Genomic DNA, 13,621 nt, shown 5'->3' on the forward strand with positions numbered 1-13,621 from the left:
TGGCTAAAATCAGCTATTAGAGGAGACAGTGCGGGGGAGGGGGTGTGATGTCCTTTGACACAGGAGCCTTCAGTCAGATTCCACCTCTTTCCGGAGGGCATCCTTAATCAAATACAGTTTTATAATAACTACCATTTTTTGAGTATTTTCTATGTGCCAGACACTATATTAGATGTTCTATTTATGTTATCTTATTTAATCTTCACAAGACCTATCATGTAGGTATTATTCCCCTGATGTGTCCAGCAGTCAAACCTGCATCTTTCTGGCTCCAAAGCCTTGACTGAATTTGTTCCTTTCAGCTTTAAAATCCTGTGAAAAGTTTAGATGCAATACCAGAAAGTGAAGTATTAGAAACCCAAGACTGAATTACTTTGCATGTAGATCTAAAGCTTTCTGCCTGTCTTCCAGCTGAAGACTGTCTTGTCATGGTCTCCTGGTTTCTTCCTTCATTATACTAGTAGGAGTTTATGGCACAGTGGACCTGGCCCAGCCTGGACCAAAGAGGGGCAGCAACCAGAAGAACATGGACATTCACACCCAAACCTGCCTCTGAGCCACCTGTCAAGCACTGCCAAGTGAAAAACAAAAACCAAGCAAACAAAAATAGCACAATGGTGGCCTCTAGAATGAGTTGCTCCACTCCCTGTGTGAGATCATCCATCATGGATAAGAAAGGCAGGCTGTTTCCTAGGGCCCCGTGGTGCTGTATGTCATTTTAGGGTTTGGTCTCAGCATTTGAAATACATCCTAGATTTAGGAAACACATTGATGCCTGTGTCATCTTTTCTCTCTGTCCAAACCCCTGGGATCCATACTTTCTACCCCTACAGGTTCAATTCCACCTCAGCGTTGGTGTCTGTTCTTATTGTAGTGATGCCACATTTAAACAAGATCATCAGGGTAAAACTACCCTACGTATATTAAGTTTCCTAATAATCAGAGCTATTCCTTTAATTTCCAAAATATTTTAAAAATATATGCCACCCTGAATTTTTAAATTCTGGAATGAATTACATCCTTCTCCCCTCCTTCTTTAAAAGAAAAACATAATTTAATTTGTCTTTAACAAATGATTCAGCGTCATTATTATGGCTCACTGTACTAAAATGACATTTGTCAGATGGGCTCTGACGGTTTGTAGGATTATTGCCCCTATGTCAGACATCTCTAAACTATTATAATTTTTGGAATTATTATAAGGCTTAGTATGTTTTTTCTTTCTCTGACCTTGCTCCCAGCTCACACCTTGCTATCAATTTCCCCACTTTCAGATATATACTCACCCTTAAATATGCTTTTCCTAATGCTCTGTTATCTGCAAATGAGGCATGTCTGAGCTCATTAGAGTTGTTTGTAGAGCTGGAGTAAATAGGCTCTGAGAGAGTAACTGGAGGGGTTCCCTACTGTTTAGTCTACAAATCTTAATGCGGGAGTGTATGGCATCTCTTTTGGTTGTTTGTGGGCCTTTTTTGCTTCCTTTGTCATGCCCAGCTCTTCTAAACAGCTGAAATCACTGGGTGTGAGTTGATCAGTTCAGAGGTTATTCATAATTCCACTTGAGGTCTAAACATAATGTGTACTTTTCAGAAAGTAGTTGATACTTGTGCTAATTAGGCAGTAGACCTGCAGCTTTGTCAGCTCACCCCCTGCGTGCAGGGTGCCCTGGGTGCTTTGCAGGGGTCAGCAAAAGTATTTACAAAACCTTGTCCCTTGCCTTCAAGATACTTACAGACAATACTTAGCCAGGCTTATGGTGACATCCAGATACCTTTGGGTTCATGTTGCCTTAAAGATGAAGGAAAAGGAGCCCAGCAAATCAAAACTTAATCTTATGGACATGATGACTTGATCACCATGCCACCCCCCATTGTGAGGGAGTGCTAGTTTCCTATTAGTTGTTTTTAAGAGGAAAGTGATTGCTGCAGCCTAAATGGGTCTTTCCTGGAGCCCCATTACCACCTGCAGTTAAGCAGGGCGGCGTGCCCATGCGTGGAGCACAGCAGCCAGGAACCAAGCTGGGAGGTCAGGTGCTTTACTGCATTTGAAATTCAGCACAGGAGGCTCAGAGGGACCAGATGTCAGCTTGAGAAAGATACTCCAGTGGGGAAAAGGTTCACCCTCCACATCCATGTGAGAAGAAAAAAGCCCCCACCATCATTTGGATGTCTGACCTTCCTGATCCCAGGTATCCAGATATAAGGAGCTAGCTTGTATAAAATCACCTGGACTTGCCTTGACAAATAGGTTTCATCCTTGGTGCTGGATGGAGAGGGATTGAGAGGGGGTTCCCAGGCTCATCAGGAAAGTGTGCTGTGATCAATAGGTGATGCCTGCCAAAGGCACTGGCTAGGAAAGGAGTGGTGTTTGCCAGCCCTGGATTTTGGCCCGCAAGGTGTGGTGGCTCCCGCCTGCATCTACTGTAAGGGAGGAAGAGTGCGTCATCTCCTCATCTTCCCTGCTTCTGAGTATTACCCTGAGGCCACTCCAGTGGCGTCAGGTGTCCCTGGCCTGTCCCAGCCACAAGCACCAAGTTGCTTAATGCTGCAGAACTGGGAAGTCTCAAGAGTTGGACACTGACCCTCAGCTCCAGCTGAACTTGAAATGCAGGGAAAGGGGACATGGCAGCTTCCTTCACAAACATATGGCACCAGTTGGTCATCCTTCAGTGATTTTCAAATTGTGCCGCTCAGAACCCCAGGTCTGAGACACTCCCTACTGTGTACCATGCACAGTTCTGGGCACTGGTGCACAGTGGTAAACAGGTGAGACACAGTTCTGCCTTCACAGTCGATGCCCGAGACAGGCGATGGTATTGTGAGTGATGACTGTTATGCTAGACAAAGTGCATGGAAGGACCTTACAGGGAGCCCTCAGCTACTATAGGACTGGGGAAGGTCTCCCGGAGGAAAGGAAGCTTGAGCTGAGACCTGACAGGCAAGTCCCGTGTCCTGGCCTTGGCTCTCTGTTAGCCCCCAGTCACCTGTGTGTTCCCAGCTGTGTGGCCCAAGGGCTCAGACAGTCCGGCTCGATTTTCCTCTAAGATGCAAGTGAAATATATTTGCTACTTTGTCTTCCTTTACCAGGTCTTGTAGGGAAATTAAAGCCGCAAACTTTAGGACATCCATCCCATCACTTCTTCCCTCACTCGGGTCCTTCCCGACTCTTACCTGGTCCATTGAGGTAGCCTCAGAACTTATCTCCTCTCCACCTCCAGTGGGTCCACCTCCAGAGTGTCCTTCCTAAAATACAGGCCTTTCCTCTGCCTGACACCCATTGGTGGCTCCCAGGCCAGGCCTTCTCCGGAGGGGTTGTCAGAGCCTCTGGCAGGGACTGGGAGAGGCCTGCTTTCCTACTACACATTTGCCCATACAAAATTCTGAATCCTCACCCAACCCCATCCCACTCCATCCTCAACAGCGCCCAAAGAGACATCTCTGTAAAGAATGGAAACACACTCAATTCCTTAGAAGTGTGCCATAGAAAACTTTACTCCGTAGCCTGGCGTTCACCAGCTTTTTGATCTGGCCCTGACTGCCTGTCTTCCTGAGCTCCCCTCATACCCCACATACTCTCTCTGGTCAGACCAGATCACTGAACCTCCCTGGGTGCACCTTCCTCTGTGTACCTCCAGGCCTCTGCATTGCTTTTCCCTCTGCCTGGAACGCCCCTCCCACCTTGTCTTCTGAAAAACAGCCTCTTTATCTTCCAGACTCGGCTAAGCTGCTTCTCCCAGAAAGCTGCCTGACTCCTCACATGTGCCCCATTCACGGTAGCACCCCATACCTACATCATCCATGGGCATTTATCTTGCAGTGTTGCAGTGAACATTATGGGCTATAAAGGCCTTTTGTGGATTAGCGTGGAACAGCATCCCCTTTTATGGCGCTGTTTCTGCGGGAAAGTTGATCCTGAATTCCAGATCATTGCCCTGTCCTTATTACTATGTGTCCATATATTAAAGCATAGAACTGTGTATCTTCCACTTTTAATGAAAAGAGAAATTTTTTTCAAGAAACCAAGATCATATTCCAGATCCAAGACAGTATAGTGCAGTGACTAACTCCCAGCCTGGAGATGCATCTCTCAGTGGCTTGTTAGCTATGGCACCTTCGATTGCGGCACTGTTTGCTTCAGTTTCCTCTTCTGTAAAATAAGGGTAACAATACCTACCTCCTAGGTTGTTGTTTTGAGAATTAAATGAGACCACGATTGGAAAGCCCTTAGCACAGGGCTCATTCGGTGTTAGCTGTTATCATCAGTGATAAATCCCTGAGTCCTTTTTTCTTTTAAATATATAATTAAAGTCTATTTAATTTTTTTAACATCTTTATTGGAGTATAATTGCTTAACAATGTTGTGTTAGTTTCTGCTGTATAACAAAGTGAATCAGCTATACGGATATATATATATCCCCATATCCCCATATCCCCTCCCTATTGCATCTCCCTCCCACCCTCCCTATCTCACCCCTCTAGGTAGTCACAAAGCACTGAGCTGATCTCCCTGTGCTATGCAGCTGCTTCCCGCTAGCTATCTATTTTACATTTGGTAGTGTACATGTGTCAATGCTACACTCTTACTTCGTCCCAGCTTACCCTTCCCCATCCCTGTGTCCTCAAGTCCATTCTCTGTGTCTGCATCTTTATTCCTGCCCTGCCACTAGGTTCATGAGTACTGTTTTTTTTACATTCCATATATATGCGTTAGCATACAGTATTTGTTTTCCTCTTTCTCACTTACTTCACTCTGTATGACAGACTCTAGGTCCATCCACCTCACTACAAATAACTCAATTTCGTTTCTTTTTATGACTGAGTAATATTCCATTGTATATATGTGCCACATCTTCTTTATCCATTCATCTGTTGATGGACACTTAGGTTGCTTCCATGTCCTGGCTATTGTAAAGAGTGCTTCAGTGAACATTGTGGTACCATGTCTCTTTTTGAATTATGGTTTTCTCAGGGTATATACCCAGTAGTGGGATTGCTGGGTCATATGGCAGTTCTATTTTTAGTTTTTTAAGGAACCTCCATACTGTTCTCCGTAGTGGCTGTATCAATTTACATTCCCACCAACAGTTCAAGAGGGTTCTCTTTTCTCCACACCCTCTCCAGCATTTATTGTTTGTAGATTTTTTGATGATGCAGTCTGACCGTTGTGAGGTGATACCTCATTGTGGTTTTGATTTGCATTTCTCTAATGATTAATGATGTTGAGCATCCTTTCATGTGTTTGTTGGCAATCTGTATGTCTTCTTTGGAAAAATGTCTATTTAGGTCTTCTGCCCATTTTTGGATTGGGTTGTTTGTTTTTTTGATATTGAGCTGCATGAGCTGCTTGTATATTTTGGAGATTAATCCTTTGTCAGTTGCTTCGTTTGCAAATATTTTCTCCCATTCTGAAGGTTGTCTTTTCGTCTTGTTTATGGTTTCCTTTGCTGTGCAAAAACTTTTAAGTTTTATTACGTCCCATTTGTTTATTTTTGTTTTTATTCGCATTTCTCTAGGAGGTGAGTCAAAAAGGATCTTGCTGTGATTTATGTCACGGAGTGTTCTGCCTATGTTTTCCCGCTGAGAGTTTTATAGTGTCTGACCTTACATTTAGGTCTTTAATCCATTTTGAGTTTATTTTTGTGTATGGTGTTAAAGAGTGTTCTAATTTCATTCTTTTACATCTAGCTGTCCAGTTTTCCCAGCACCACTTACTGAAGAGGCTGTCTTTTCTCCATTGTATATTCTTGACTCCTTTATCAAAAATAAGGTGACCATAGGTGCGTGGGTTTATCTCTGGGCTTTCTCTCCTGTTCCATTGATCTATATTTCTGTTTTTGTGCCAGTACCATACTGTCTTGATTACTGTAGCTTTGTAGTATAGTCTGAAGTCAGGGAGCCGGATTCCTCCAGCTCCGATTTTTCTTTCTCAAGATTGCTTTGGCTATTCGGGGTCTTTTGTGTATCCATACAAATTGTAAAGTTTTTTATTCTAGTTCTGTGAAAAATGCCCTTGGTGGTTTGATGGGGATTGCACTGAATCTGTAGATTGCTTTGGGTAGTATAGTCATTTTCACAATGTTGATTCTTCCAATCCAAGAACATGGTATATCTCTCCATCTGTTTGTATCATCTCCATCAGTTTGTATCATCTTTAATTTCTTTCATCAGTGTCTTATAATTTTCTGCATACAGGTCTTTTGTCTCCTTAGGTAGGTTTATTCCTAGGTATTTTATTCTTTTTGTTGCAGTGGTAAATGGGAGTGTTTCCTTAATTTCTCTTTCAGATTTTTCATCATTAGTGTATAGGAATGCAAGAGATTTCTGTGCATTAGTTTCGTATCCTGCAACTTTACCAAATTCATTGATTAGCTCTAGTAGTTTTCTGGTAGTGTCTTTAGGATTCTCTATGTATAGTATCGTGTCATCTGCAAACAGTGATAGTTTTACTTCTTCTTTTCTGATTTGGATTCCTTTTATTTCTTTTGCTTCTCTGATTGCTGTGGCTAAAACTTCCAAAACTATGTTGAATAATAGTGGTGAGAGTGGGCAACCTTGTCTTGTTCCTGATCTTAGTGGAAATGGTTTCAGTTTTTCACCATTGAGAATGATGTTGGCTGTGGGTTTGTCATATATAGCCTTTATTATGTTGAGGTAAGTTCCTTCTATGCCTACTTTCTGGAGGGTTTTTATCATAAATGGGTGTTGAATTTTGTTGAAAGCTTTTTCTTTGATGATCATATGGTTTTTCTCCTTCAATTTGTTAATATGGTGTATCACATTGATTGATTTGCGTATATTGAAGAATCCTTGCATTCCTGGGATAAACCTTGATCATGGTTTATGTCCTTTTAATGTGCTGTTGGATTCTGTTTGCTAGTATTTTGTTTAGGAGTTTTTGCATCTATGTTCATCAGTGATATTGGCCCGAAGTTTTCTTTTTTATGACATCTTCATCTGGTTTTGGTATCAGGGTGATGGTGGCCTCATAGAATGAGTTTGGGAGTGTTCCTCCTTCTGCTATATTTTGGAAGAGTTTGAGAAGGATAGGTGTTAGCTCTTCTCTAAATGTTTGATAGAATTCATCTATGAAGCCATCTGGTTCTGGGCTTTTGTTTGTTAGAAGATTTTTAATCACACTTTCAATTTCATTGCTTGTGATTGGTCTGTTCATATTTTCTGTTTCTTCCTGGTTCATTCTCAGAAGGTTGTACTTTTCTAAGAATTTGTCCATTTCTTCCAGGTTGTCCATTATATTGGCATAGAGTTGCTTGTAGTTATCTCTCATGGTCCTTTGTATTTCTGCAGTGTCAGTTGTTACTTCTCTTTTTTCATTTGTAATACTGTTTAGCCTTCTCCCTTTTTTTCTTGATGAGTCTGGCTAATGGTTTATCAATTTTGTTTATCTTCTCAAAGAACCAGCTTTTAATTTTATTGATCTTTGCTATCGTTTCCTTTATTTCTTTTTCATTTATTTCTGATCTGATCTTTATGACTTCTTTCCTTCTGCTAACTTTGGGGTTTTTTTGTTCTTCTTTCTCTAATTGCTTTAGGTGTAAGGTTAGGTTGTTTATTTGAGATTTTTCTTGTTTCTTGAGGTAGGATTGTATTCCTATAAATTTCACTCTCCGAACTGCTTTTGCTGCATCCCATAGGTTTTGGGTCATCGTGTTTTCATTGTCATTTGTTTCTAGGTAGTTTTTGATTTCTTCAGTGATCTCTTGGTTATTTAGTAGCATATTGTTTAGCCTCCATGTGTTTGTATTTTTTACAGTTTTTTTCCTGTAATTGATATCTAGTCTCATAATGTTGTGGTTGGAAAAGATACTTGATACAATTTCAATTTACTTAAATTTACCAAAGCTTGATTTGTGACCCAAGATATGATCTGTCCTGGAGAATGTTCCATGAGCACTTGAGAATAAAGTGTATTCTGTTGTTTTTGAATGGAATGTCCTATAAATATCAATTAAGTCCACCCTGTTTAATGTGTCATTTAAAGCTTGTGTTTCCTTATTTACTTTTTGGATGATCTGTCCATTGGTGAAAGTGGTGTGTTAAAGTCCCCTTCTATTATTGTGTTACTGTCAGTTTCCCCTTTTATGGCTGTTAGCATTTGCCTTATGTATTGAGGTGCTCCTATGTTGGGTGCATAAATATTTACAATTGTTATATCTTCTTCTTGGATTGATCCCTTGACCATTATGTAGTGTCCTTCTTTGTCTCTTGTAATATTCTTTATTTTAAAGTCTATTTTGTCTGATATGAGAATTGCTACTCCAGCTTTCTTTTGATTTCCATTTGCATGGAATATCTTTTTCCATCCCCTCACTTTCAGTCTGTTTGTGTCCCTAGGTCTGAAGTGGGTCTCTTGTAGACAGCATATATACGGGTCTTATTTTTGTATCCATTCAGCCAGTCTGTGTCTTTTGGTTGGAACATTTAATCCATTTACATTTAAGGTAGTTATCGATATGTATGTTCCTATTACCATTTTCTGAATTAATTTGGGTTTGTTATTGTAGGTCTTTTCCTTCTCTTGTGTTTCCTGCCTAGAAAAGTTCCTTTAGCATCTGTTGTAAAGCTGTTTTGGTGGTGCTGAATTCTGTTAGCTTTTGCTTGTCTGTAAAACTTGTAATTTCTCTGTCGAATCTGAATGAGATCCTTGCTGGGTAGACTAATCTTGGTTGTACGTTTTTCCCTTTCATCACTTTAAATATGTCCTGCCACTCCCTTCTGGCTTGCAGAGTTTCTGCTGAAAGATCAGCTGTTAACCTTATGGGGATTCCCTTGTATGTTATTTGTTGTTTTTCCCTTGCTGCTTTTTTTTTTTTTAATAAATTTATTTATTTATTTATTTATTTATTTATTTATTTATTTATTTATTTATTTTTAGCTGTGTTGAGTCTTTGTTTCTGTGTGAGGGCTTTCTCTAGTTGTGGCAAGCGGGGGCCACTCTTCATCGCGGTGCGCGGGCCTCTCACTATCATGGCCTCTCCCGTTGCGGAGCACAGGCTCCAGACGCGCAGGCTCAGTAGTTGTGGCTCACGGGCCTAGTTGCTCCACGGCATGTGGGATCTTCCCAGACCAGGGCTCGAACCCGTGTCCCCTGCATTGGCAGGCAGATTCTCAACCACTGCTCCACCAGGGAAGCCCCCTTGCTGCTTTTAATATTTTTTCTTTGTATTTAATTTTTGATAGTTTGATTAATATGTGTCTTGGCATGTTTCTCCTTGGATTTATCCTGTATGGGACTCTCTGTGTTTCCTGGACTTGATTGACTATTTCCTTTTTCATATTAGGGAAGTTTTCAACTATACTCTCTTCAAATATTTTCTCAGTCCCTTTCTTTTTCTCTTCTTCTTCTGGGACCCCTATAATTCGAATGTTGGTGAGTTTAATGTTGTCCCAGAGGTCTCTGAGACTGTCCTCAATTCTTGTCATTCTTTTTTCTTTATTCTTCTCTGTGGTAGTTATTTCCACTATTTTATCTTCCAGGTCACTTGTCTGTTCTTCTGCCTCAGTTATTCTGCTATTGATTCCTTCTAGAGAGTTTTTAATTTCATTTATTGTGTTGTTCATCATTGTTTGTTTGCTCTTTAGTTCTTCTAGGTCCTTGTTAAACGTTTCTTGTATCTTCTCCATTCTATTTCCAAGATTTTAGATCATCTTTACTATTATTACTCTGAATTCTTTTTCAGGTAGACTGCCTATTTCTTCTTCATTTGTTTGGTCTGGTGGGTTTTTACCTTGTTCCTTCATCCACTACATATTTCTCTGTCTTCTCATTTTGTTTAACTTACTGTGTTTGGGGTCTCCTTTTCGCAGGCTGCAGGTTCTTACTTCCCATTGTTTTTGGTGTCAGTCCCCAGTGGGTGAGGTTGGTTCAGTGGCTTGTTTAGGCTTCCTGGTGGAGGGACTGGTGCCAGTGTTCTGGTGGGTGGGGCTGTATCTTGTCCCTTTCGTGGGCATGGCCATGTCCGGTGGTGTTTTTTGGTGTGTCTGTGAACTTAGTATGACTTTAGCCAGCCTCTCTGTTAATGGGTGTGGTTGTGTTCCTGTCTTGCTAGTTGTTTGGCATCGGGTGTCCAGCACTGGAGCTTGCTGGCCGTTGGGTGGAGCTGGGTCTTAGTGTTGAGATGGAGATCTCTAGGAGAGCTCTCGCCAATTGATAATATGTGGGGCTGGGAGGTCTCTGGTGGTCCAATGTCTTCGACTCGACTCTCCCACCTCAGAGGCTCAGGCCTAACACCCGGCCAGAGCACCAAGACCCTGCCAGCCTCATGGCTCAGAAGAAAAGGAAGAAAAAAACAGGAAAAAAACCCCAAACAAACAACAGATAGAACCCCAAACCAAATGGTAAAAGCAAAACTAAACAGACAAAATCACACAAAGAAACATGAAAAGAAAACAAACAACAACAACAAAATAGAAACAGTCAGAACCCTAGGACAAATGGTAAAAGCAAACCTAAAGAGACAAAATCACACAAAGAAACATACATACACACACTCAAAAAAAGAGAAAAAAAGGAAAAAAAATTTTTTTAATTTAAAAAGTAATAAAATTTTAAAAAAGAGAGCAACCAAACCAATAAAAAATCCACCAGTGATAACAAGCACTAAAAACTAAACTAAGATAAACATAAAAATCAGAAACAAGTCAGATGCAGAAAGCAAACCCCAAGTCTACAGTTGCTCCCAAAGTCCACTGCCTCAATTTGGGGAACATTCGTTGTCTATTCAGGTATTCCACAGATACAGGGTTCATCAAGTTGATTGTGGGGATTTAATCCGCTGCTCCTGAGGCTGCACGGAGAACTTTCCCTTTCTCTTCTTTGTTCGCACAGCTCCCAGGGTTCAGCTTTTGTTTTGGCCCCACCCCTGAATGTAGGCCACCCTCAGGCGTCTGTTCCTGCCCAGACAGGAGCGGTTAAAGCAGTGGCTGATTAGAGCTCTCTTGCTCACTCAGGCTGGGGAGAGGAAGGGGTACAGTAGTCATAATTGTAATTCGGGGTGAGCCTGCAGTGGCAGAGGCCAACATGACTTTGCAACAGCCTGAGGCGTGCCATGTGTTCTCCTGGGGAAGTTGTCCCTGGATCTCAGGACCCTGGCAGTGGTGGGCTGCACAGGCTCCTGGGGGGTGGGGGTGGGTAGTGACCTGTGCTTGCACACAGGATTCTTAGTGGCAGCGGTGGCAGTGTTAGCATTTCATGCCTGTCTCTGGAGTCTAAGCTGATAGCCACGGCTCGCACCTGTCTCTGGAGCTTGCTTAGGTGGTTCTCTGAATCCCCTCTCCTCGCACACCCCAAAACAATGGTCTTTTGCCTTTTTGGCAGGTCCAGACTTTTTCCCTAACTCCCTCCCGGCTATCTGTGGCGCACTAGCCCCCTTCAGGCTGTGTTCACACAGCCAACCCCAGTCCTTTCTCTGGGGTCTGACCTCTGAAGCCCAAGCCTCAGCTCCCAGCCCCTGCCCACCCTGGCGGGTGAGCCGACAAGCCTCTCAGGCTGGTGAGTGCTGGTCAGCACCGATCCTCTATGCGGGAATCTCTCCACTTTGCCCTCTGCACCCCTGTTGCTGCGCTCTCTTCTGTGGCTCCGAACTTTCCCTCCCGCCCACCCCCCATCTCCACCAGTGAAGGGGCTTCCTAGCGTGTGGAAACTTCCTCTTTCACAGCTCCCTCCCAGAGGTGCAGGTCCCATCCCTATTCTTTTGTCTCTGTTTTTCCTTTTTTCTTTTGCCCTACCCAAGTACGTGGGGAGTTTCTTGCCTTTTGGGAAGTCTGAGGTCTTCTGTCAGCGTTCAGTAGGTGTTCTGTAGGAGTTGTTCCACATGTAGATGTATTTTTGATGTACTTGTGGGGAGGAAGGTGATCTCCACGTCTTTCGGCTCCTCCATCTTGAAGGTCTCTCCCACGAGTCCTTTGACATCCATAAAGAACAACACTTCTTTTGGCTAGATGGTGCTGATATCAAAAAGGTAGCCAGGTAGATTCAGATGTAGATTCAGGTATGTGCCCACTGTTTACATACTGTTTAAAACACGTATTTAATTCATCCAACCAGCAGATCCTGTGAGTCCAAATCACCTATTTTCCAAACAGACTCCAGATTTTGTATCTGCACAGTGGTGCATTGCCTTCATTTTCTTCTAAATCTCTTTCCTTGTCCTCAGTCCCCACCCGCTTTGGCTTCGAGTGTGTCCTATGACTTGAGCCGCTTCCTGACCCCAGGTCCTTGTCTTCTCTCCCAACATGCTTTGCAGGTCCCTCTCCCGGGGTACATCGAGGCTTACCCCCGGTCCCGGTATCAGCAGAACTCGCCCTCCAGGCTCCCTCGCCAGTACAGCCAGCCAGCTGGGCTGCACCCCAGCTTGGAGCAGGCCCCGGTGCCCTCCGCAGCAGCCTCACAGCAGAGCCTGGCGGAGAACGACCCGTCCGACACGCCCCTGACCAACATCTCCACAGCGGCCCTGGTGAAGGCCATCCGGGAAGAGGTGGCCAAACTGGCCAAGAAGCAGACGGACATGTTTGAGTTCCAGGTCTAATGCCTTTTCCCACTTCCAGACTCTGAGGAAACAGTCTTTGGGTTTCTCCAGCCTGGCTTGATGGGTCTGGAGGCACAGAAAATGTGGGAGTCTTTCTCACCCTCAGTTTCTAAAAAAGGTGAACAGTGGGGCTTCTGGGGAACAGGAAACTCTTGAACAACTGGATGCTTGGCTTATTCAACTGATTGTATGTCAACAAGTCCCCATGTGGGACCATATGTTTGATACTCTGTTACATTAACTGTTTGAACTGCGGGTGTATTTCCCTATGGAGCCTTAGTCACGAGAGATGCTCGCTAATCTGCAAATTCCTGTCCAATGCCATATTTTAATAAATCACCAGAATGGGGAGAGCATAGCTCTATCTTCGGTGACCTCTGCATGTTAACTCTATTTCTGTGTTAAAGGCAATGCAGGCGTGCGATGAAGTCCCAGACTGTACTCTCTCTCATTCAACCATGACTGTAATCGTTGCAATCACCTCCCGTCTCCAAGGGAGACACTGACTCCAGCCAAGAAAGCTGAGTCCTTTCCTTTTAAAGGTTCATATTCAAAGTCAAATAAATTGGATGAAAATCAGTACTGTCAATGACTGCACCTATGAATAGTCCTGACTCTTTTCCCTCTGCAATTAATTCAACCAAGGCCAAGAAAGAGAGAAGATGAGAGGGAATGGTGGATTTGTGTTGACAGGTTTTTGAAAAGGTGTTGTCATTTTGGAAATAGAGTATTCTGCAAGTTGGGCTCTGGCTGGAAGAGAATCGGTGCTAAGAGCTTTTAAGGTCCTACAAAAGAAAAACAGGTTTTCTTTGCCCTGCAATGAAGGTGGCCTGAGAACGAAGCTTCTCTCTTTTGGGGGACGATAGATACATCGACTTTTACAAGGAAACCTCTGTCTCTTCAGCAGTGATGTCCAGCATGTGCTGCCCAGTGATACAAAAGGAAATAGTCATTGATGCCTGTTAGAAGCAGGAACAGTGGACCCAGTCTCCCCAGGCTGCAGCCTCTGTTTATAGAAGCTTCTGAACGCAGAAAATCTGTTGATTTACATTTAAATGTAAATAACCTTTTTAAAGG

General features: G+C 43.0%; 1 protein-coding gene across 1 annotated transcript in view; it reads left to right on the forward strand.

Moving 5' to 3' along the window:
• Positions 1–13,498, forward strand: part of KIAA1549L (KIAA1549 like) — a 209,592-nt gene extending 196,094 nt beyond the window's left edge. Inside the window, exon 22 of the mRNA XM_059929938.1 lies at positions 12,263–13,498. Coding sequence (XP_059785921.1) covers positions 12,263–12,544 — 282 coding nt within the window. The 3' untranslated portion in view covers positions 12,545–13,498. The remainder of the gene's footprint in view (positions 1–12,262) is intronic.
• The last annotated feature ends 123 nt before the right edge of the window (positions 13,499–13,621 follow it).

The sequence above is a fragment of the Balaenoptera ricei genome, chromosome 8 (assembly GCF_028023285.1).
Source record: "Balaenoptera ricei isolate mBalRic1 chromosome 8, mBalRic1.hap2, whole genome shotgun sequence".
NCBI classification, from domain to species: domain Eukaryota; kingdom Metazoa; phylum Chordata; class Mammalia; order Artiodactyla; family Balaenopteridae; genus Balaenoptera; species Balaenoptera ricei.